The following is a 21,807-nucleotide window of genomic DNA, read 5'->3' on the forward strand; positions in this document are numbered from 1 at the left end:
TCAACCAATCACTGGAACTCCTCGTCTTCAACGTCTTCCACCGTTGGCGAGAACGTTCTCGGTATCAGACTCGTGTGTCTTTCCAGGGTCTTGTAGTTCTTTTTCAGATCAGCAGGAGTCAACGTGGACGACGGGCGCCGCGAGCTGGCCCGACTGGCCTCCGGCGTGGTAGCTGCAGAATTGTCAGAAGAGGAACTTGCCGCAGATGCAGTCAATGACCCCTCAGACGGACTCTGCTGCGACGGTCTAGAAACCGCCTCCGGTTGCTGTCCCAGGGTCTGCGGCGAATCACGTGACTGTGTGAAGGCGGGCCTTATCTCTGACTCATTATCCGACTCTTGTTCTTCTTGATCCTCTTCTTCCTGTGGCAAGTAGTGGCTGACAAATGGAACAAACGTGTTGTAAGAGTGGACCTTGATCCTCACAACCTTGCGCTTGTGGATGCCAACCAACAGCGAGCCATTCACCAGACGCAGATCAATGTCTTTGCGCAAGTTGGCGTCGTCTGGCAGATCAAACACTTTATAGAAATCATCCTCTTGGCAGCTCACAAGCAGCTGTCTTCCTCTCACCTCGAACTCGTAGTTTTCAAACAATGGTCTTTGACATGTTCTTTCAAAAACGATGTAATAATAGTCTTCGTCCTCCAGCTTGTGGACTTTCGGAGTAACGCGTCTCTGGACACGCTGGACTGGGTAATGGACGTAATCGAATAGTTGAGGGGCGATAAGAAGCATGGTTGATACTTTGACATGGTGTTCTGTCTATCTTTTATAGCCGTCCTACCGCACAGCCTGGAATTTACCCCGGATTTTTCTAGAAAATTGTAGAAGAAAAATCCTATCCAAAACAGGACAGGCCCATTTGTAAGCGTATTTGTCACCAGCATGGCCCGCGGTCAGCTGAGTAAGAACTCGCAGTTAAGGTAGGTGTCTGGTGTTGCCTTCGGTGCGCCCTCGGAGTCGCCCCAGACGTTGAGGAACTCGATCTGCGAGGTAGTGTTGCACAGTTTTCCAACAACTAGTCGGTAGATCTCTGCCATCACGTCGAACTGGAGCGGGAACATGATATTAAAATATCCCTGTTTGACCATATAGGTGTCTGTGTTAAAGAGTTCGTCACGGTACATTGTTTGGACCGTTGGTGAGTTGTAGCCGGCGACTGGCTTTTTGAACTTGGAGAAATCTGAGGATATCAGCTGATGGTTTGGGAAGTAGTTTTTCAAAACTTCAAACAGCCGCAAAAGTCTCGTCGGCACGTACTCTGCATCGGAAAGATGGTTCCTTAGCGGATTGAAAGTGTCTTTCAGTTGTTTCAGTATCTTTGATTGGTTGAGAGGGTGTTTCTTCAATGTTGAGATAGAGAACTTGCTCTGTTCTCTCAGATGCAAAAAGTGCTGAGTCCAGTCGCTGAGGGTAGGAGAATACACCTCTTTGAACTCGTTATTCTCATCAATCATGACATATCCCTGGTATGGCTGGTGGGACTCAATATCGTACCGGACAACATCGTGGGCCAAAGAATTGAACACCTCGAGAGCCATAACAAAACACGGTTCATTGACCCTTCGTTTCCAGCCCAATATAGACTCGTTGACTATACGGATTTTGTCGTGGTGTTTGGGGTCAATGGTTATTGTTTTATCTGTCAATTTTGGAGAAACAGGAACCAGGTTATATCGTGTGCGTTCGTAGACCTCTGGGTGGGTTTCCTGGATGAAATCCAGGATACTGGACATCAAATTGTTTGACCCTGACCCGATCTCGTAAATACACAAATCGTTGTAAGGGTATTGGTTCAATTTGTAGTTAACGAGCAAATAACGGGCAATGGCCTGACCATACGATGGTTTGAGCAATTGGGACGGGAAATTGTCCAGATCAAGCGGCGGCTGTGTGAGTTGCAATTCTCCCGGTTTGGGCGATTTGGTTGTGAAGTAATCTGGCGAAAAAAGGTCTGTTCGTTTCAAAGTGTTGGGGAAGTAGCCATAGTTTTGGTTATAAAGAGAGTCTTCTATAAAATCGGAGGAAAGCATTTTCACGTGGATAGGAGGAACAGGTCTTCTTTGTAGTCGTTTGAACGTCACTAATGGGTACTTGTTGAACGTCTGCAGAGTGCTGGACCAATCAAAGCCCTCATGGTTTTTGTTTTGGAATACAGACTGGACAGCGTTCAATTTGGCATGGGCGTGGTCTTGTGACGGCAGACGGTACTGAACAGCATTAGCAAATGACGCGTAGTTATGTCTTGGAAGTTGGTTTTTCAAAGGAGTTATTCGGCTCATTGCATTGTTTTAAGAATAAATAACTAAATTGCCCCAGATAATCGACAAGAAAAAATTAAATCAATTTTTCATAGTTTAATTATTTTAAAAGACAAATGGGTGTTCCAGCGCTTTTCAGATGGCTTTCGCGTAAATATCCGAAAATCATCTCTCCGGTGATTGAAGAAGAGCCTGTGATTGTTGGGGATATCGAGCAGCCGATCCAGTACTCGAATCCGAACCCAAATGGAGAACTAGATAACCTGTATTTGGACATGAACGGTATTGTCCATCCTTGTTCGCATCCGGAAAATAAACCGCCTCCAGAAACAGAGGCCGACATGATGATAGAGATTTTCAGATACACCGACCGTGTGCTGAATATGGCGCGTCCACGGAAGATTTTGATGATCGCAGTGGATGGTGTTGCTCCTCGTGCAAAAATGAACCAGCAGCGGTCAAGACGGTTCCGTTCGGCCAGAGACGCCGCGATTGCCCAGGAAGAGCGTGACAGACAGATTCACGAAAAAGAGATGCGTGGAGAGGAGATCGATATGGCCATCAAGGGCAAGAAGTCGTGGGACTCCAACTCCATTACTCCTGGCACTCCGTTCATGGATATTCTTGCACGGTCTTTGCGCTACTGGGTGGCCTACAAATTGTCCACGGATCCTGGATGGGCTGGCTTGCAGGTTATAATCAGCGATGCCACTGTTCCTGGAGAAGGCGAGCACAAGATCATGAATTTCATCAGATCTCAGAGATCTGACCCGGAATACAACCCAAACACCACCCATTGTATTTACGGATTGGACGCCGATTTGATTTTCTTGGGTCTCGCTACTCACGAGCCGCATTTCCGTGTGCTTCGTGAAGATGTTTTTGCGAAAGACCAGGCCCAGCGACAGCTTCGAATCTCCGACCAGGTGAACATGAGTGAGGATACCAAGGAACGGCTCAAGGCTGCCGACCAGAAGAAACCGTTCTTGTGGCTTCATGTGGGTGTTTTGCGTGAGTACCTCGAAGTGGAGCTGAATATCCCACGGCTATCGTTCAACTTCGACCTTGAACGGGCCATCGACGATTGGGTGTTCATGTGTTTCTTTGTTGGTAATGATTTCTTGCCGCATCTGCCATCGTTGGACGTTCGTGACAATGGTATCGACACTTTGGTTGATATTTGGAAGCGTGTGCTGCCAAACTTGAGAGACTACTTGACCTGTGACGGAAGACTGAATTTGGACTCTGTTGAGACGGTGATGGCCCATTTAGCACAGAAAGAGGACGAGATTTTTAGAAAACGGTACGAGGGAGAAAGACGTCGTGAGGAGAATGACAAGCGGCGGAAACTTGAGCGTGAACAGACCAGCGTGATGAAAAATCAGCTGTTAAAGACAGTTACAAAGGGTAAGGAAAAGGCACCAATAATGCCTTCCCAAAACATGACGTTGACGAATCTGACCACTGGCCAGACTGCCGGTGGATTGAAGATGAGCAACAGCGAAATCGTCCAGAATATCAGCACCATTTCCAAGGCCAATGCGGCAAACAAGAACGTGGCAGATATTTTGAAACAGGCCCTGTTCAACAACACTGAAACCAACGGTAATGCTAGTGCTGTTAGCGTTGTCAAAGAAACCGAGACAGAAGAGCCGATTGACGTTTCCGAGAAGAAACGGCCAGCGTCTGCTGCGTTTAATTCCGACTCCGAACCGTCCGACGCGGAAGTGATAGACACCACCGACTCGATCAGACTTTGGGAGCCAGGCTACAGAAACAGATACTACCAGGAAAAATACGGGACAACCGACGAGGAAGAGCTGGCCAAGATCAAACGAGGAATGGTGCGATCGTACGTTGAAGGTATCTCGTGGGTGCTGTTGTACTATTACCAAGGATGTCCATCATGGAACTGGTATTATCCATACCATTATGCTCCGTTTGCTGCTGATTTCACCAATCTGACCGACATCAAGGTGGAGTTCAAACTGGGGACTCCCTTCAGACCGTACGAGCAGCTGATGAGTGTGCTTCCTGCCGCCTCTGGCCACAATCTGCCCGAGGTGTTCAGACCGTTGATGTCTGAGCCAGATTCAGAAATTATTGATTTCTACCCTACCGATTTCAAGATCGACATGAACGGAGCCAAGATGGCCTGGCAGGGAATTTGTTTGCTGCCGTTCATCGACGAGAACCGGTTGCTGAAAACTGTGCGTGAGAAATACTCCTCGTTGACGGAGTACGAGACCGAACGGAACACCAACAGAAACGAGGTGCTTTTCCTGGGACGCAAGAACAAATTCTACGAGCAGTTCTTGAAACTGTACGAGACGCAGTCCAAGGAGGAGGCGTACGTTCATGCTGGGAAGACAGGTCTGGCCGGAAAAGTGTTCACGACAGAGAAGTTTGACCCCAAGTCGGTGATCAAGTTTGACCTGGGAGTCACCAGCGACGTTTTCACAGATATCCCGAACTCCACCTATCTTGCGGTTGAGTACCGGATGCCACCAAAGGTGAACAGCAAGTCGATGTTGTTGAACGGGTATCGGTCTCACTTGAAGGTTCTGACCCAACAGGACAAGGACCTGATCACGTACACTTCCAACAAGTTCTACAGAAACAACCGCAATTTCCAAACCAAGTTCGATATCGACTACAGACCGCACATCGGGCCACATGGCGATACCATCTACTCTTTGCGCGTGGGTGGATACAAGAGCTTTATCCAGATGTACCAGGAACAGGCTCAAAGCCAGGCGTACCAGCCACCTCAGAACTACAACCAGAACCGCGGTGGCTACCAAAACCAAGGTTATAACCGGTACCAGAACCAAGGCTATAACAATTACCAGAACCAAGGTTATAACAACTACCAGAATCAGGGATACAACCAAAACCAAGGATACAATAACTACCAAAACCAAGGGTATCAGCAGCGTAACGGACAGTACCACAATGAGTTCCAAAGGTATCCAAATAGAAATAATGGCCGGTGGTAAGAGTGAGGTGCGAGGTGGAGAAGATTAAATATTGATTATTTTATTTGTTTTAGACCGCCGATGACAAAAGCGCAGAATGCCCGCAATTTGGCACGACATTTCGAAGGGATTGGCCAGATATTCAGCGACTGGGATGACACGATCACCGCCAAAGATACCATTTCGCTGATATTCGATGTTCTGGGCGCCAATGCTGAGCATGGAGCGGACTACTTTTTCAAGTTCTACATGACGAATTTCAACAAGTTCCAGACCGAGACTTTGCCTGGAAAACCGTTTGCGTCGCGAGATAGTGTCGAAAAGGAGGTTCAGTACCAGCAGGCAACAAAAGAGAGCGAGAAAAGCTCGATCTACGAGGCCGTCAGACTGAAAGTGTTCAAGGGCATCAGCAGATCAACGTTCCAGGGCTTGACCACCAAGGTCCCAATAAAACTCGGGTTCTACGATTTCTACAAGACGGTGAGCCAGTCGAATATCAAGTTTACTGTTTTGAGCATCAATTGGACAGGACTGTTGATCCAGAAGTATTTTGAGCATTTCACAAAGCAACCATATGCTATTCTCGTAAACGAGTTTGAGTTTGACCACAACGGGATCTGCACCGGAAACGTCGATCCGGCGTTCGATATCCGTACCGGGTTTGATAAACTGGCGCTAATCAAACAGGCGGTGGGGATGGAACGGTCGATCTATGTCGGAGACTCGTCGACCGACGTGTTGTCGATGATCTACTGCGACAAAGCCATCATCATGAGCGGCGGATCGGCCAGCAAGTGTCTGAAACGGCTGGGGTACAAGGTGTACAATATCAACGACGAGATCAGCGAGAAAGAGGCCAAGTTTGTCAAGTACCTGGAAGTCGACAATTGGAATGACCTGTTTCTTATTCTATATCCAAATACATATGGGGGATGATCCAGCTCACCGTTTGTTGGTGGTGCTTTTCAGGTACACGAGGTGTTCCTTGATCTCGGTGCACAACTCCTCGTGATCAATATCGCGGTCAGCAAAGAGTTTTGGATGTAATTTCAAATCGCAAATGAAAAACTTCATGTTTTCCCATTGAACAAGCTCGAAATCAAACCCGAGTGCGTCCAAGTAGCCTGTTCCGTAGAGTCTGTCTCTTTTCCCGGTGGCCGGGTTGTATGTGACCTCATCTTCTTTCAAAGACCACGGGTCCAGTTTCGGGAAGTTGGAGTGCAAGAACAGCAGGTTTGGAATGTCGTACACCTGTTCGTCCGAGTCTTCGTACTTTTTGTAGAGCTCGTAGTCGTCGTGCGAGTTGAACTGGCCCATAGCACTTCCTGTGAACTGGAAGTCGACCCACCGGCCAATACTCTTGATTATTTTCTTCACCTGATAGAACGGTTTCTTCAGAACATGTGCAGCAGCAATGAACGTCTCCTTGTCACCTTCACCATCTGATCCTTGCGACAGCAGTGGATAGTAATGATTTGGTCCGTACATGTTGTAGTACAATGACAAAAGCATCACTCTGGTGTGTGTCTTCTTGGAGATCATTAGTTGTCCCGACTCGCTAGACGGATCTGGGATGGCACCACGGAGCTGGTGCAAAGGAGGTGCCTGGTGAGGAGGCGAATTTGGGATCACATGACGGCCGTATTCCTGGAACCCTTTGCTGAGTCTGTGGCTTTCGTCGATTTCGATGTTGACGATGTCGTAGAACGCAGGGGACGTTGACCGTTTCCAGTAGTCTGGCCAGATCACCATCCCCGTGCTGATGAATGGCTCGGTCTCGAACAGGTTGTCTGGAGCATGCAAGGGAGTATTATCGGCATCCAGCAACAGCACGTTCTCAAAGCTGGAAAGCATCAACGCGAGCGCCTTGTACTGGTAGCCAAAGAACGAAAACCTGCTAGAGATCTCGTCACCCAGCTGTTTCGGCATATAGATGCATCGTGCGTCCAAAGCAGGGAATATGGTGGAGCAGAGATCGATCTCGTACTCGTCGAGTTTAGGAATGAGCACCTCGACAGGGAGTTTGGACCCAACAGATCTCAACGTTTTGATGGAAAGCAGAGCTAGCCAGTTGAACTTGCCTCCACCAACATAGACAACACCGTTACCGGAGTAAAACCCGGCCGGATACGTGTCTGGGAGATTTCGAACAACGTAGCCGTGGCTCTTCTTCATGGAGTCGATCTCGCTCTTGGACAATTGCAGAAATCCGGAAAGATACTCTTTGGACAAGGCTGGACCTTCGCCAATGACCTCGTAACCCGCGTGGTAGATTCTGTCTGTAGACTTGTAATTAGTTAATGGAGCGACCTTGGGCTTTCCCTTTTCAAGAACTTCAAAAACAGACTTGTAAAAATTGACCCCCAGTGCCAACTTGAGTCCCATTGGATCATCCTTGGACGGCTGATTGATGAGTCTCATCTTTTCTCGATCCTCGTCGCTCAGATTGTCGTAGAGTTTTTCGTGTGTTTTCTTTTTTGATGCAAGCAGGTCCTTAGCGGTTTTCTTGGAACCCGAAGCCTTGACAACGTTGTCATTAACAACAACAGCATTTCCACTCACTGAAACTTCGTGATCAGGTCGAAGAAAAGACCGAATCACAAAGATCAAAAGAAACCCGGCCAAGGCTGTGAGAATCAACGAAGACCGGAACTTCTGCTTGGTGCGATACTTAATGAAAGACTTGGTGTTCCACATCAGACTTAAATATCATCAGTTTCCAGCAACACTAAATTATTGAATCCACAAAGGCCAGCGAACAACTGTGATATGTACAGATGCTTGTTTTTTGAATGCTCGACAAACCCGCAGTGCTCTATAAATATGGGCGCGAGTTTAGAATTGCCGTAATCGGGGTGCGTGGGGAAATGCGCGTGATGTGGGATCTGGACCCGTTGTCTGCTGTTAGTGCTGTCAATCACTATTCTTTCTAAATAGTTTTAGCTTCGCGTGTATTTTTCCATTTCACGGGTGCGAGGTGTGGCCCAAAGTTTGGGATCCGCGAATCTGCTATTGTGTGCCCCAAACTTGGTAGATCTTTGCACTCAAAGCGGACCCAATCTTCCGGTTCCCGACATGGTCCTTTAAAGCGTCATGTATCATGCGGGATTTGTCGGTGGTGCATTTTTCGAAGCTGTCCAACAGGTTTTTGGGCGTTTTGTAGTGTAGTTGGATAGCAAGGGCCTTATCCAGCGAAACTCCCTTGATAGTCATGAGCATTTTGATGAACATTTCTCCAACAGAAACCATATTGGACTTCGAAAGCAGCGACTGAAACGTATGGAAGCTATAAACACACTGTAAGTGCACATTTTCCTTTGACACCTGTTGCAGAAGCTGTGCATACTCCTGCTGAGATTTCAGATCTCGTGGTTGCAAAACCAGCAGAGGCTGTTGTCTGTAATATTTTATAATTTTCTTTGATAAGGTGGTGAGCAGTTGCACGGTGGAGTCGCTATCTTTTGTTCTTTTCACATGGAATCGCGAGTTGGTGATGCTAGTCGAGATACACGTCTGGATCGCTTCGCTGAACCGGGACACGTCACTCGACATCTGTTCCTCGACAATGTAGAAGATGGTGTTAATCCCGGTTCTCTTCAGTCTGGATTTTTGCTCGAAATACCGCCCGTCTTTGATCGAAGCGGCAAAATCGTCCAGTCGCTTACGCTCAAAGATAAAGTCCAGCACCGCCTCTTTTCCCGATTCGTTGTGTCGTGCGACCCAGACCCCGTCTCCCACAGTCAGCGCACGCACCGACGTGCTAACTCCATGACTAGTAAGCTGGTCCGAAAAAAAGTCTCGCTGCTCACGCGACCGCACTTCTCTGTTGTCCAACACCAGTTCCACCGAGTAGCTCCCAATAGGCCAGATCTCGTGTGCAACGTTTTGAACGTTCGCCGGCTTGGCAGCAGCTCGACTCATCGGCGGCAGCCAAGTATCTATTCTCTCCACCAACCCTGCATCCTCGTGCTGGACACGCTGTAATATCGGTGAGCTATCTGCGCCGCTTTGGCTGTCGTCTTTCTGTTCGTCCTCCACTTTCTTCAGTATCTGTGCAACCTCCAGTCCAGTCTCAGTGAGAAAGTAATACACCGGCCGTCCGTGAGACTGGACGTACTCGTTCTTCTCGAGCGTCTTGATACTCCCCCAGGCTGAATAGAACTGACCCGTGCTTGGATTCGCTGTAAAGCTTGTAGTGCAGTATTTTGAAGCGTGTTTGATGATGTCGTCTTTAGTGAGCCCGTCGCAGCCCGGATCGTTGATATACAAAGCCAGAAGAATCGCGTAACTGCCCGTGTTGCGCTGAGGGATGTATCTTTTGGCCGACTTGAGCTGGCGTCGTTTCTTCGGACCATCAGCACTTTTCTCTGCTGTTCGTTTTGCGCCTCGATTCTCCTTATCCTCATCCACCGCTTCCTCCGGAGGGTCATACCCGTGCTCCTCGCAGTATGCGTGGAGTTTCTTGCGCATCATGGCAACCATCTTATCTCCTATAAATCGGAGCCCTCCCAACTGGGTGGGAGATCGAAGCATCATCGGACACTGCTTCACGCTCTGAACCGCGCGCATGTACGTCAGGGCAAGCTTTGATCCAGCATGCTGCTGTTTCCTAAGCTCCTCCTCCATCCATAAAACATATAGATGCTTGATATCTTGAGGAAGCTCCATGGACGCGTAGATTATGTAAGTGTAAATAAAGAGGGAAAAAAATATAAACAATTAATGATCTATCATGAGTGAACTGACCATTGAAAAAATCTACGGAACCTCGTCAGAGTCGCCGGCTCAGTTTGTGGCGCAGGGAGACTACATTGCTTACACGGCCAGTGGAGGCGTGGTAGTCTGCAAAGTCAACAAAGATCTGAAAATCCAATGGCAGAAGTTCTTCTGTGCTAATAACGTTCTCTCGGGTCAGACAACTACAAAAGTAGACGAGTATGGGTTTCCCTTGGCGGGAGAGCCAGAATTAGTTACTAGAGACGGTTTGGGGTCCTCAGACGAGCCAGACTCCCCGAGTACTACGAAAACCATCAAGATAAGAAAACAGGACGAGCCAGGCTCTTCATCTCTGGCCAACAAGGTGAGATCGATCAATTGTATTGCGATTTCCCCAGATAAAAGACTCCTGGCTGTTGGAGAAGTCGGGTATCAGCCACGGATTTTGATCTATTCGCTGGCAAGAAACTGTTCCTGTAGACCTATTCATATCATTCAGGAACACCAATTCGGAATTAACTCGCTGTGTTTTTCTTCAGACTCCAAGAAACTGTGCTCGCTTGGCTTGGTTAACGACGGGTTCTTGATAGTTTGGAAGTTTGTCAACAAACGGTTTGTGTTTGCCGGAAGCAATAAGTGCTCCTCGATTGTCAACAAGCTTTTCTGGCACGACGATTACATCATCACGTTGGGTCTTCGACATATCAAGGTCTGGAGAGAGGATTCTGTCCGTACAAGCACAATCCTAAAAGGACGAAACGTTTTGTTGAAGAACTTCCTCAATTCCAGCTTCATCGATATCGACTGTCTCAACTTTTCTGAACTACTGGTGGCTTCTGACCAAGGAGATCTTGGTTTGATGAATCTTGACGACGAGTCGATTGTGCTTCGTAAGATATACCAACTGCCTAGCGATACAAACCAGTTCAGAATCGATCATGCTCATGAAAACTTGGTCGTTGGCGGAAAAGATCTCAAAATTATACCCCTAAACGAAATCTTCACCGCACCTTTGAACGATACGATCCGCCCCACCCCAAGCTCTCCAACCAAGATTGTGAAGAAATCCGGTATTCTTGCGCTGGAAACGCTCTTTGAGTTTGAAAACCTTGTTTATCTGCAGGACGAACAGATCTACTACACTGACAGTCTTTTACAAAATGGCAAACCAAAAGTCCTGATAAGTTCACTGGCATCGAAACTAAATGGGCTGAAACGGTGTGCTAACAACGACATCCTGATCTGGTCGAAAGATGGTGTGGTCAAACGCTTGCATGATAAGGAGTTTGTGTTCTGTCATTCAGTTGATCTCCCAGCTGGTGATCTGATGGACAATGCCCTCAGTGCGTTGGACTCCTACGCAGACAGTCTGGTTCTCGGAGATCGTTTTGGAAACCTCACCTTTTCACAGAAAAGAGACGATTTTATGAAGGGCTACAAAGAAACATACAAGGTTAGAGCACACGAGTCCAGCATCAATGATATTGTCATGTTCGAAGTTGGGGAGTATTCCTTTGTCGCATCGTGCTCTCGTGACAGAACTATTCAGCTGTTTATGAAGAAAGACGATAGCGAATGGTCCCTATTTCAAACGTTGACTGTCCACAAGGGAAATGTGATTAAACTTTTGTTCACCAGAGGGCTGGTAATTGCATCTTCCTCTGACAGAACCTTGTCTATTCACAAAATTTCCGTAGGAGATGAAGGTCCAGTGCTGTCTCAAGAAAAGATCATATCCATCAAGAACTCTGCGCTGAGTTTCTATGCGACCGAAGACGAGTTGGTGGTCGCAACCAATGACAAAAATCTGTTGATTTACAACCTCAAGACCTTTGAGTCTGTCAAGTCGCTCAAACTGTACAATAGGAACTTCGATCCATTACAAATTGACAATCTCGAGATCCACGAGCACTTGCTCTTCGCTTCTTCTCCAGATAAATGTATCAGACTGTTTGGTTATAAAGACGGAAAGCTTTTGAGCTCGCAATGGGGACATTCTGAGACGATCATTGGGCTACTCTACGACACCGCTACCAAGACGCTGATGACGGCCAGTCACGACGGATGTATGTTCAGCTGGATTCTCAATGGAGGTGGAGTTGTGTCTGAATCTGCGCTTTCGTCTCCGTTGACTTCCAGCACAAGCCAGGACATTGTTTCACCGCCTAAAGTTGTGAGGAAGATTGTTCCTGGCCCTGAGTTGACGCCAATGAAGTCTGCGGTGCTATCCACACCAAAACTGTCGGCCAGTCGTTCTCCATCAATCAGCCGGAGCCCTTCTGTTCGTGCATCGAGAACCACAAGGTCTCCTACAGCCAGCGCTGAGAAGCCTGCGACGCCGTCTTCGTCTCTGACAAGCAGGTCTTTTGGGCCCCGTGCGGGATCTGTGCGTTCTGACACCACGCCAACCAGCAATGTTCGGTCGCGGCTTGCTGGCATGAAACTGGAGAAGACAGAGAAAAAGGGTGACACGGCAAATGCGCTGGCAGAACAACTGATACTTGATCTGCGCAAGTTGCAGGCCAAGTTGGTTGAGGAGGAGAGTTTGGAGCCACCAACGGTGCAGAACCTGAGCACACAGCTGAACCGCACATTAAAGCTGCTTCCGAACCACGACGAGAACCTGTTGAACGAGTACGGGACGGTGTTGATGGACAAACTGCTGGGTGCGTTGGAAGGCGGCAGGGACAAGGAGAATATCGAAAATATATGAAACTACATAAACGACTTTTTGTGATGCGTGGAAATAATTTTTTGAAGATAAACTACAATTTAAATGGCCGTAAATCACACGCATCTAAACGACGACCTGAATCGTTTAACGAAGCTGACGCCGCAACCAATCACGTTGCAGACGAGTTTCGGAGACGATGTGTTTGAGAACGAGCCTGTGTGGTGTGCCAATTGCACGATAGCCGAGCCTACAATTATTGAGGGGATCAACAAGGGCAAGTATGCGCTTTGGACGGTGGAATTTGAGACTGTTCGCGGTGCACGGTTCAAGATCCGCAAACGATATAACGATTTCGACGAACTGCGAGCAGAGTTGTCCAAATATACTATCGAAACAGAGTTGCCCAAGTTCCCTCCAAAGTCTGGATTGTTCCACGATAGATTCGACCCGACGTTTTTGGAGGGTCGACGCAAAGCGTTGGAATACTGGCTAAGTAGCGTGGTGTTGAACCCAACACTTTGTTGTCGAGACGAAGTGAAACAGTTCATACTGGCTAGAAAGTTAATTAGCGAAAATTAGCTTCCGAATCTAGTCCATCCCATGTGTTTGTAATATTATCTAATACATCTGGCACAGCGCAAGTGCTCTAGACTAAATGGTGTTTTAGGCCGATAAAAAACTTTGCACCGCCACACCAAATCTTGATCTAGATGTTTCGCGGCTTACAAATATTTCCAATGGGCTAAAAGTATTTATACTATTGTATGTTCCGTTCTTTTAAGCATAACTATAGAACAATCAGAATGGTCCACAACAAAGTTACTATCATTGGGTCTGGTCCTGCTGCCCACACCGCTGCTATCTATCTCGCTCGTGCCGAGATGAAGCCTGTTTTGTACGAAGGTATGATGGCCAACGGTATCGCAGCTGGTGGCCAATTGACAACCACCACAGAAATCGAAAACTTCCCTGGTTTCCCACAAGGTATCAATGGTTCCACATTGATGGAGCAGATGAGAGCGCAATCCGAGAGATTCGGAACCGAAATCATCACCGAAACCATTTCCAAGGTGGACTTCTCGTCCAAGCCTTTCAAGCTCTGGACAGAGTTCAACGAGGACTCCGAGCCAATCACCACCGATGCCGTCGTCATCTCCACTGGTGCCTCTGCCAAGAGACTCCACTTGCCAGGAGAAGAGACTTACTGGCAACAAGGTATCTCTGCCTGTGCCGTTTGTGACGGTGCTGTTCCAATTTTCAGAAACAAGCCTTTGGCCGTCATTGGAGGAGGTGACTCTGCCTGTGAAGAAGCTCTGTTCCTTACCAAGTACGGATCCAAGGTCTACTTGATCGTCAGAAAGGACCACCTTAGAGCCTCCACCATCATGCAAAAGCGTGTCCAGAAAAACGAAAAGCTCGAGATTGTGTTCAACACTGTTTCCGAAGAGGCCATTGGTGACGGAAAGTTCCTGCAAGGTCTTAAGGTCAAGAATGTCAAGACCGGCGAGTCTTCCACTCTTGCCGTGAACGGTCTGTTCTACGCCATTGGCCACACGCCAGCCACGCAGGTGTTTAGCAACCAAATCGAGACTGACGAGTCCGGATACATCAAGACCAAGCCAGGTACTGCACAGACATCTGTTCCAGGTGTGTTTGCTGCCGGTGACGTGCAAGACAAGATTTACAGACAGGCCATCACCTCTGCCGGTACCGGCTGTATGGCTGCCCTCGAGGCAGAGCAATATCTGTCCGCTTTGGAATAATCATGATTAGAACGTTTGTAGAGAGTAACGATTGATACAAGTAATGCAAGAATCAGGAGCGTCGATCGACGCTTGTAGTTGTAAAAACGTAAACCTGCACCGTTTTTGAGCATGGCGGATAGGTCGTTGAAAGTGGTATTATTGGGCGACCAGGGCGTTGGCAAGACGTCGATCCGGTCGCAGTACGTGCAGCGACACTTTGCGAGCAGTTATCGGGCCACGGTGGGGGCAAATTTCCTATCGTACGGCGTGAGGACCAAGACTGGCGACGTGCTGCAACTACAGATTTGGGACACCGCGGGACAGGAACGGTTCAACGCGATGTCGCGAGCGTTCTACCGCGGCGCAGATATTGCCGTTCTTGTGTACGACGTGACCAGCGCCGAGTCGTTCTACCATCTGCAGCGGTGGCTAGACAATTTTATTGAGCACTGCAATAACCCCCGGCCGCGCGTGCTGGTTGTCGGGAACAAGAAGGACCAGCATGCGGCACAGCAGATCTCGCGACGGCAGGCGGTGGAGTACGCGCAGGGCATCACGGCGGGGCTTGTGGACGACGCCAAGCTCAGCGTATTGGAGACGTCCGCCAAGCAATACCAGGACGTGGAGAGGGTTTTCCAGCGGTGCGCAGACCTGGGAACAGACATTCTCCAGCACCTGGAGCCAATTGAGCTGGAGTTCGACCAGGTGGACCTGACAGCCTCGAAAAAATCCCAAGGGTGTTGCTAGTACGAAATAAATAATACGTAAAATAATTTATTCCCATGTCGCGTTTCTCAGACACCTCTGTGCCCCCTGCGCAGGAATCTGAGGACGAGCGCTACGATGACGACTCAATCCACGAGTCCGAGTACGAGACCGGGGCCGATCTGACAAACACCGCCAAACAGGACGAGGAGGAGCTGTTTACCACGGGGATCCGCAAACTCGAGCATTTGGGACTGATCGATATAGGCAACCTGGCAGCCTGGAGCGTTTCCACAAACAAACAGGGTTTTGGAATTAAAGAGCTGCGCGAAGATTCGCCGTTCAGTTACTGGCAATCGGACGGCCAGCAGCCGCATTTCATCACCATCCATTTCACGAAAAAAGTCACTGTGGAAAGACTCTCTTTCTACTTTAATTATCAATCGGACGAGTCGTACACGCCGTCCAAAATCCTTGTTTTGGCAGGAACGGGCGAACACGACCTCACCGAAGTGTCTTCCAAAGAGTTTTTCGAACCAACCGGTTGGCAACACATCTTTTTCAAAGGCGTCCGAAACGACGACCTGCTCAAATGCTACCTGATCAAAATCTGCTTTCTTGCCAATCACCAAAATGGCAAAGACTCGCACGTGCGATCCATCAAAGTGTTCAGTCCGTTGTCCAAAAACGCTATGCGCTCAGACATCGACACCACTCTGGGAGTTGGATTCACCAGCATCAAGATGCTCAGTGAAAGCACGATTCGCTAACCGATCCTCGCTTATGTAATCGACCTAAATCGAGTAACTAAAATTAATACTGTCAGAACACTGCTTGGAATGGACAATTGTGCGATCCCTGACGGGGAATACGAGTTGGAGATTGGTTCGACGCTGAGTGGTGATGGAACCCACAGTTGTTTTGGTATACGACGTAAGTAATTGGCAATCCTCCAAACTAATCTTTAGAGAGCTTCCGTCCGGACACTCTGGACACCAACGCCGGATCAACGATGGTGAGACACGAGAATGAGTACTTTCTAAGTTCTTCGGCCCGTGATGGTACTGGCAAGCTGTTTTTTGAGGGCAAGATGTTGCCTGCGGGCCATGGACACTCAGACTACGTTTTACTGTTTGATGAGACCGATCGCCGCTTCCGGTTGGAGAAACTGGACGGCGTGATCAAGATGAGCAAGTCTAGAGAACCTGAAAAGATACAGAAACGCATAGAGACGATTTTGCGACATCCGGCGCCGCAGCCAAGCATAAAGAAAGAATCGGCTGTGATCAAAAAACGGACTGTACTAAGCAAACCCACAGTCTCGCGGGTGTCGAAACCCGCAAAGCCTGTTGGTAAGCGAATTCCTGCATTATTCAAACCGCAAAAACTGGCCAAAACAGCCGATAAAAGGCCATTGAACCGCATCCCGTCACGTACTGGCAGCCAGAGCTCCAGCCAGACGGGCCCGCCAGACACCCCGACGGACCAGGACGCCGACTTCGACAAGGCGTTCGACGAAGCAATGGGCGACCTGACAGACCTCACAGAGCTCACCAGCGAGGAAGAGTAGCCCGTCGCATGTGGTTCAAGGCTGTGCACACACCCCCACACCCGCACCCGTTGCTATATTTTTTCTTGCGAAATAAACAGGTTCTGTAATGGCGGCGAACTTGACGGTATTGATCTCGCGATTGAACGAGACGATGTACACGTTCGACCTTGCCGAGCTAGCAAATAGCTGGATCAACTCGTCCAGCGAGTATTACCAAGTTCAGACGGCGAAGAGCTCGATTTTCCCCATCCAAATCTCGCTGTCCTTGCTTTTAGGAATTGGACTTGTGGTTGTTGTTGTGGCTCGCAAGACGCGTCAGCGCGTGGAGAAGCCGGCCAAGTTTGAAATAACTGTTCCAGACGAGGCGAAGCCCAACTGGAAGGGTAAACGTCTTACTCCGGTGGACATTTTCCAGGAAGATGATCCAACACATATTTACAGCTACTGTCCGGCCACGGCGCAATTCCTGGGCAAATTCCACGCAGACACCGCAGAGGACATCGATGTGGCGGTGGAGAAGGCCAGACAGGCCCAGATCAAATTTTACTCGGACAAGGAGTTCTCGGTCAAACGACGTAAAGTTTTACGCACGTTGGGCGAGTTTATTCTTAGAAACCAAGAGTCGATTGCAAGAGTTGCGTGTCGAGACTCGGGAAAGACCATGGTCGACGCGTCTATGGGTGAGATCATGGTCACTCTGGAGAAAATCAATTGGGTGCTGGCCAACGGAGAAAAAGCACTGCTACCTTCGTCCAGACCTGGAAGTTCCAACATTTTCATGAAATACAAAAAGGCGGAGGTCTGGTACGAGCCCCTGGGCGTTGTCGGAGCTCTGGTCTCGTGGAACTATCCTTTCCACAATCTTTTGGGTCCTATCATTGCGGCCATCTTCACAGGAAATGCCATTGTGGTTAAGTGCAGCGAGAGAGTCAGATGGTCGTCCGAGTTTTATATCACTGTGATCAAGACCGCTCTTAAGGTGTGTGGTGTGGACGACAATCTGGTTCAGCTGGTTTGCTGTTGGGGCAAAGACGGAGACGCCTTTTCTGGCCACCAGGGTCTGTCTCACCTGACATTTATTGGGTCGCGTCCTGTGGCCCAGAAGGTGGTGGCAAAAGCCAGCGAGGCACTCACTCCGGTTGTTGTTGAGCTTGGCGGTAAAGACGCAGTGATCATCTGCGACGACTATCTGAAAAGCAAAGGTGTCAACGGAATAGCTTCCATTTTAATGAGAGGAACGTTCCAAAGTGCAGGCCAGAACTGCATTGGAATAGAACGGGTGATCGTCTCTTCAGACGACGCAAACTACTCCAAGCTGGTTTCTGTGCTGTCCGAGAAGGTGAGCAAGTTGCGCATTGGTTCAGACATCGACCAAGGCGAGGAAATCGACATGGGCGCCATGATTATGGGAGCAGCCAAGTTTGACGAGCTTGAGAGCTGGATTCAGGAGGCTGTTGAAAAAGGTGCAAAGTTGCTCCAGGGTGGAAAGAGATACGTGCATCCAAACTACCCACAGGGCCACTACTTTTTGCCAACTTTGATTGTGGACGTTGACCCGACGTGCCAACTGGCTACCAACGAGGTGTTTGGCCCTGTTTTGACGGTTCTTCGCGCCTCGTCCGACACGGACGCCGTGCAAATAGCCAACTCCACCGGCTACGGTCTGGGATCTTCCGTGTTCAGTACGAACTTCGCGCATGCCAAGGAACTGACCTCACTGCTGAAAGTTGGAAACGTGGCCATCAACGACTTTGCAACCTTTTATGTTTGCCAGCTACCATTTGGAGGAGTGAAGGGGTCCGGATACGGTAAGTTTGGCGGAGAAGAAGGTCTTCGTGGATTGTGCAATGAGAAGTCTGTGTGCTACGACCGCGTGAGTCTCATTTCCACCAGTATTCCTGGTGTTCTGGACTATCCTATTGCCAACGGTAAAAAAGCCTGGAAATTTGTTTCTGCCTTGAACCAAGGCGGATACGACAAGAGCTACTGGCAAAAAATCAAGGCCATTGGAACATTGGCCACCAGCTGACCCAAAATAGAACGATAATGATAAAGAGTAAAATTTCTTGGTATCTATTTAAGTGTCTTTTCAGCCTGCTTGTGAGCATTGGTGAGTTTCTCTGTGTATGTCTTATGGGTTTTCTCGATGTCGTTTTGGAGTTTGCGGATCAGCTCAGCCGATCCGCGGGCCTTCTTCAGCTCTTTCAAAGCGTGTGAGCGAATCGACGAGAACGAGTCCTTTAAACTCGAACTGCTCTTGTAAAAGTTGAAGCTTTCCTTGAGTTCCTTGGCCTGCTTCTCTTTCAGCTCTTTGGTGCTGGACGGGAGTGCAACCTTCAACAACTGTGGATTCTTCGGGTCTTCCACGGCGTTCATGTTCATGTCGGACGCCAGAATAGCACTGATGATCCGTTTGGAATTTTTCGGGTCAAAAACCGTAATGGTGAGAAACTTACCCTTGAGACTGGTCTGGGCTATATCTGTGAACAAGGACATACCGTGCTCGGTCTTGACCTTCAGTTTGTTGAAGATCTGCGGATTGGCCTTGCCCATCTTGACCTCTGTCACTTTCTTGTTGTATTTGGCGAGCGTCGAGTCGAATCTGGCTTCGAGGTCTTTAATCATGGCCTTTGGGTCGATCTCTTCAACGTCGGCTGCTTTCTTTTTCTTGTCAGCCTTAAGCGCCCAAGCAGTGCTACTGAATTGTTTGGCCATGCTGACCGGTCTGTAACTAGCAGCACGGGCTGCAAAAAGAGTTCTCAACATCATTCAAACTACCTATAACGAATATCCAGATTTTATCCAAAAACTCATCCAAATCTCCAACACAGCCCGGCGCTCCCTAAAAAAAAATAAAGGAGACTTTTTATTATACGTCACTTCTCCTTTGAACGCCTCAAGTTGACACATAACTTCTGATAGTTATGTTCTCAATCACTCACCACAACAGTACAACACACCGAAAAAGTATAAATATCGGTACTTTCCTCCTGGAAACTTAGATCCGTGCGCAAGTTCTAAACGCTCAAGGATGCCCCTAACCCATACAAATGCAAATGCTTCTGAAGAAAGTCAAGAATTCAAACGCATCAGCGAGTCATCTACTTTGGCGTCTTTGAACGACTCCAACGGAATAGAAAACGTTAATCACAAAACTCCCGCCACGGTGGACGCTCTGGATAATATCGACTGGCGGTTTGACTCCACATCGTCAATCACAATTAATACTAAAGCTCCGATCGATCTCAACTCGGAACTCGGAAATGGATCCGCAGGACTCGAGGGCCCAGATACTAGTCTGCTATCGCCACTCACTCCAATCAAAGACGCTTCCTCGTCTGCCCTCAAAAGATCCTTCACCAGACAGAAACAGGTTAAAGAATTACTCAACACGGAAGAAGTCTATGTGAAGGCCTTGAAAGTTCTCAAAGAGGTGTACATCAACTATTTGTCAACGACCGGTCCGATCCCGCTGTTCTTCGGAAGATTCGCAAGAGCAGTGGATATGTTGCTCGAAGAGCATAATCATTTCCTGGAAGGACTGGTCAAACTGTACCACGACTGGATCAAGCTCGGCAATTCCACCGAAACATGTAAATCGTCGATCCACTCGCCAATGTTCGAAACACATATACCGCGGTCCGAAGATCACCTTCATCTGGAGAAAATCGCGGACTGGATCCTGCAAAACGCCATAAGTGTCCCCACATACAGCTCCTACTGCCAGTTGGTCCCCAAGATTCTCGAATTCGCAGAGTCGAAGAATGTCAACCAATATAATGCCAGTTCCATCGTCATCTACAACGACTACATGGTGGAACACCAAGACGTTGCTTCTAGCTATTTCCTTCAGCAACAACTGGATATTCGGTTCATTTCTTTGATCCAAATGCCAACCAACAGAATATCCAGGTACAGACTCATTGCCGACTCTTTGCTACAGAAATCCAAGGACGATATGGATTTCAGTCTTGTTGAAAAATTGAACAAGTGTGTCAGCACCATTGGCGACAAGTGCACGCAGATCAACAAGAATGTTGGCAAGGGTGCCAAGAAAGAAGCGCAGAGCCAGGTTCTCAAGCAGATGATGACCAGCTCGATCAAGCAGATCTCCCAGAACCCGTACTATTTCGACAATATGGGGTATCTGACAATGGTGGCAGCGTTTGCAACCGTCTGGCTCAATGACGAATCCATCAAGTACGAGTATCTGGGGTCAATCTTGTTTGACTCGCATCTGGTTCTGGTGAGACCGTACAAGCATCGCCAGCTGGGAGTGAAGATGGTTCTCCCGATCTCGTCGATTTTCTGCATCCAGGACGAGGATTTTGGAGCAAGAGGCATGTTGTACACCACATACACCAACTCGTTCAAGATCCATTTCGAAAACAACTTCAAGCAGTACGAGATTGCCGTGATATTCACGTCTGATTCCGAGAAGAAGATATGGTTGACAAGATTGAATAAAGCGGTTTCCAAGTGGACCAGAGACATTGGGTCTCACCACAACTTCTCGTACTCATATTGCAAAAGGCAAAGTCGGCTAAAGAACAGCGAGCTAGAGAACTTCCGGTTCAGCGGGTTCATTCCAGACGACATGACTCCTTACAAAGTCAAGAGCCACAGTCAATATTTCGCATTGGAGACCAACCTTCGTCAGTTCACGGTGAACAACTTTGCGCAAAGTGCAGACGACTCGTTGAAGCGCGACTGGAACTCTAACCCTAGAGCCACAGTCACTTTCAAGAAGGAGGACAGGCTGAGACTGGAGAAGGTTCTTGCTGAGTTTTGGGAGCCAGAAATCCCAAAGACCATTGGCGACCTCACCAGAAGCATCTCGGACTTCAGTTTGCGCAAGAAGCTGTCGATCTCGTCGATCTCGTCGATGGGCAGCAGCCAGCAACAGCCGGCTATGTATCCGTGCTCAAACTCATTGATGCGCAGCAGCCGCGGAAACAGACTGTCTGCCTCCTCGTCAATGCGCAACCTGGCGCATTCTTTCGGCAACCTGAAGACCAACGACGACAAGAGCGAGAAACATCCTGGATCTGCAAGCGACATTGAGGCGCCAGGGTCGCGGTCAGGCACCATCAAGAAAAGCTTCAGCTTCAAAAAACTAATCAAGTCCATGAGCGTCCACACCAATTTGGCGGAACTACAAAAAGAATGAGATT

At 48.5% G+C, this 21,807-nt stretch overlaps 20 protein-coding genes across 20 annotated transcripts; 11 read left to right on the forward strand and 9 right to left on the reverse strand.

The window, feature by feature from the left end:
* Positions 1–8: 8 nt before the first annotated feature.
* On the reverse strand, positions 9–737 carry OGAPHI_000023 (uncharacterized protein; the record flags this gene model as incomplete). The annotated part of the gene is made up of 1 exon (XM_046203373.1): positions 9–737. The coding sequence occupies one exon, from the start codon at positions 735–737 to the stop codon at positions 9–11; it is 729 nt and encodes a 242-aa protein (XP_046064952.1).
* Positions 738–898: 161 nt separating this feature from the next.
* OGAPHI_000024 (uncharacterized protein) lies at positions 899–7,938 on the reverse strand (the record flags this gene model as incomplete). Its single annotated transcript, XM_046203484.1, has 7 exons — positions 899–2,193; positions 2,862–3,309; positions 3,666–3,968; positions 4,378–5,039; positions 5,661–5,746; positions 6,215–7,798; positions 7,913–7,938. The coding sequence occupies 7 exons, from the start codon at positions 7,936–7,938 to the stop codon at positions 899–901; spliced, it is 4,404 nt and encodes a 1,467-aa protein (XP_046064953.1).
* On the forward strand, positions 2,380–5,262 carry OGAPHI_000025 (uncharacterized protein; the record flags this gene model as incomplete). Its single annotated transcript, XM_046203595.1, has 1 exon — positions 2,380–5,262. The coding sequence occupies one exon, from the start codon at positions 2,380–2,382 to the stop codon at positions 5,260–5,262; it is 2,883 nt and encodes a 960-aa protein (XP_046064954.1).
* On the forward strand, positions 5,323–6,177 carry OGAPHI_000026 (uncharacterized protein; the record flags this gene model as incomplete). Its single annotated transcript, XM_046203706.1, has 1 exon — positions 5,323–6,177. The coding sequence occupies one exon, from the start codon at positions 5,323–5,325 to the stop codon at positions 6,175–6,177; it is 855 nt and encodes a 284-aa protein (XP_046064955.1).
* Positions 7,939–8,250: 312 nt separating the features above from the next.
* OGAPHI_000027 (uncharacterized protein) lies at positions 8,251–9,909 on the reverse strand (the record flags this gene model as incomplete). Its single annotated transcript, XM_046203817.1, has 1 exon — positions 8,251–9,909. One exon carries the CDS (start codon positions 9,907–9,909, stop codon positions 8,251–8,253), a length of 1,659 nt encoding a protein of 552 aa, XP_046064956.1.
* Positions 9,910–9,973: 64 nt separating this feature from the next.
* OGAPHI_000028 (uncharacterized protein) lies at positions 9,974–12,670 on the forward strand (the record flags this gene model as incomplete). Its single annotated transcript, XM_046203928.1, has 1 exon — positions 9,974–12,670. One exon carries the CDS (start codon positions 9,974–9,976, stop codon positions 12,668–12,670), a length of 2,697 nt encoding a protein of 898 aa, XP_046064957.1.
* Positions 12,013–12,396, reverse strand: OGAPHI_000029 (uncharacterized protein; the record flags this gene model as incomplete). Its single annotated transcript, XM_046204039.1, has 1 exon — positions 12,013–12,396. The coding sequence occupies one exon, from the start codon at positions 12,394–12,396 to the stop codon at positions 12,013–12,015; it is 384 nt and encodes a 127-aa protein (XP_046064958.1).
* A 63-nt stretch (positions 12,671–12,733) lies between the features above and the next one.
* On the forward strand, positions 12,734–13,210 carry OGAPHI_000030 (uncharacterized protein; the record flags this gene model as incomplete). Its single annotated transcript, XM_046204150.1, has 1 exon — positions 12,734–13,210. The coding sequence occupies one exon, from the start codon at positions 12,734–12,736 to the stop codon at positions 13,208–13,210; it is 477 nt and encodes a 158-aa protein (XP_046064959.1).
* Positions 12,745–13,179, reverse strand: OGAPHI_000031 (uncharacterized protein; the record flags this gene model as incomplete). Its single annotated transcript, XM_046204261.1, has 1 exon — positions 12,745–13,179. One exon carries the CDS (start codon positions 13,177–13,179, stop codon positions 12,745–12,747), a length of 435 nt encoding a protein of 144 aa, XP_046064960.1.
* A 173-nt stretch (positions 13,211–13,383) lies between the features above and the next one.
* On the reverse strand, positions 13,384–15,041 carry OGAPHI_000032 (uncharacterized protein; the record flags this gene model as incomplete). The annotated part of the gene is made up of 2 exons (XM_046204369.1): positions 13,384–14,383; positions 14,920–15,041. 2 exons carry the CDS (start codon positions 15,039–15,041, stop codon positions 13,384–13,386), a joined length of 1,122 nt encoding a protein of 373 aa, XP_046064961.1.
* Positions 13,435–14,394, forward strand: OGAPHI_000033 (uncharacterized protein; the record flags this gene model as incomplete). Its single annotated transcript, XM_046204478.1, has 1 exon — positions 13,435–14,394. One exon carries the CDS (start codon positions 13,435–13,437, stop codon positions 14,392–14,394), a length of 960 nt encoding a protein of 319 aa, XP_046064962.1.
* On the forward strand, positions 14,506–15,123 carry OGAPHI_000034 (uncharacterized protein; the record flags this gene model as incomplete). The annotated part of the gene is made up of 1 exon (XM_046204588.1): positions 14,506–15,123. The coding sequence occupies one exon, from the start codon at positions 14,506–14,508 to the stop codon at positions 15,121–15,123; it is 618 nt and encodes a 205-aa protein (XP_046064963.1).
* A 35-nt stretch (positions 15,124–15,158) lies between these two features.
* OGAPHI_000035 (uncharacterized protein) lies at positions 15,159–15,851 on the forward strand (the record flags this gene model as incomplete). The annotated part of the gene is made up of 1 exon (XM_046204697.1): positions 15,159–15,851. The coding sequence occupies one exon, from the start codon at positions 15,159–15,161 to the stop codon at positions 15,849–15,851; it is 693 nt and encodes a 230-aa protein (XP_046064964.1).
* A 242-nt stretch (positions 15,852–16,093) lies between these two features.
* Positions 16,094–16,651, forward strand: OGAPHI_000036 (uncharacterized protein; the record flags this gene model as incomplete). Its single annotated transcript, XM_046204806.1, has 1 exon — positions 16,094–16,651. One exon carries the CDS (start codon positions 16,094–16,096, stop codon positions 16,649–16,651), a length of 558 nt encoding a protein of 185 aa, XP_046064965.1.
* Positions 16,652–16,739: 88 nt separating this feature from the next.
* On the forward strand, positions 16,740–18,662 carry OGAPHI_000037 (uncharacterized protein; the record flags this gene model as incomplete). The annotated part of the gene is made up of 1 exon (XM_046204917.1): positions 16,740–18,662. The coding sequence occupies one exon, from the start codon at positions 16,740–16,742 to the stop codon at positions 18,660–18,662; it is 1,923 nt and encodes a 640-aa protein (XP_046064966.1).
* Positions 18,663–18,706: 44 nt separating this feature from the next.
* Positions 18,707–19,348, reverse strand: OGAPHI_000038 (uncharacterized protein; the record flags this gene model as incomplete). The annotated part of the gene is made up of 1 exon (XM_046205028.1): positions 18,707–19,348. One exon carries the CDS (start codon positions 19,346–19,348, stop codon positions 18,707–18,709), a length of 642 nt encoding a protein of 213 aa, XP_046064967.1.
* Positions 19,014–19,364, forward strand: OGAPHI_000039 (uncharacterized protein; the record flags this gene model as incomplete). The annotated part of the gene is made up of 1 exon (XM_046205138.1): positions 19,014–19,364. The coding sequence occupies one exon, from the start codon at positions 19,014–19,016 to the stop codon at positions 19,362–19,364; it is 351 nt and encodes a 116-aa protein (XP_046064968.1).
* Positions 19,365–19,664: 300 nt separating this feature from the next.
* Positions 19,665–21,803, forward strand: OGAPHI_000040 (uncharacterized protein; the record flags this gene model as incomplete). Its single annotated transcript, XM_046205249.1, has 1 exon — positions 19,665–21,803. One exon carries the CDS (start codon positions 19,665–19,667, stop codon positions 21,801–21,803), a length of 2,139 nt encoding a protein of 712 aa, XP_046064969.1.
* OGAPHI_000041 (uncharacterized protein) lies at positions 20,085–21,127 on the reverse strand (the record flags this gene model as incomplete). The annotated part of the gene is made up of 2 exons (XM_046205360.1): positions 20,085–20,565; positions 20,838–21,127. The coding sequence occupies 2 exons, from the start codon at positions 21,125–21,127 to the stop codon at positions 20,085–20,087; spliced, it is 771 nt and encodes a 256-aa protein (XP_046064970.1).
* On the reverse strand, positions 21,290–21,763 carry OGAPHI_000042 (uncharacterized protein; the record flags this gene model as incomplete). The annotated part of the gene is made up of 1 exon (XM_046205471.1): positions 21,290–21,763. The coding sequence occupies one exon, from the start codon at positions 21,761–21,763 to the stop codon at positions 21,290–21,292; it is 474 nt and encodes a 157-aa protein (XP_046064971.1).
* Positions 21,804–21,807: the final 4 nt, after the last annotated feature.

This window comes from Ogataea philodendri (assembly GCF_020536065.1).
Source record: "Ogataea philodendri strain CBS6075 chromosome Unknown scaffold17, whole genome shotgun sequence".
NCBI lineage: Eukaryota > Fungi > Ascomycota > Pichiomycetes > Pichiales > Pichiaceae > Ogataea > Ogataea philodendri.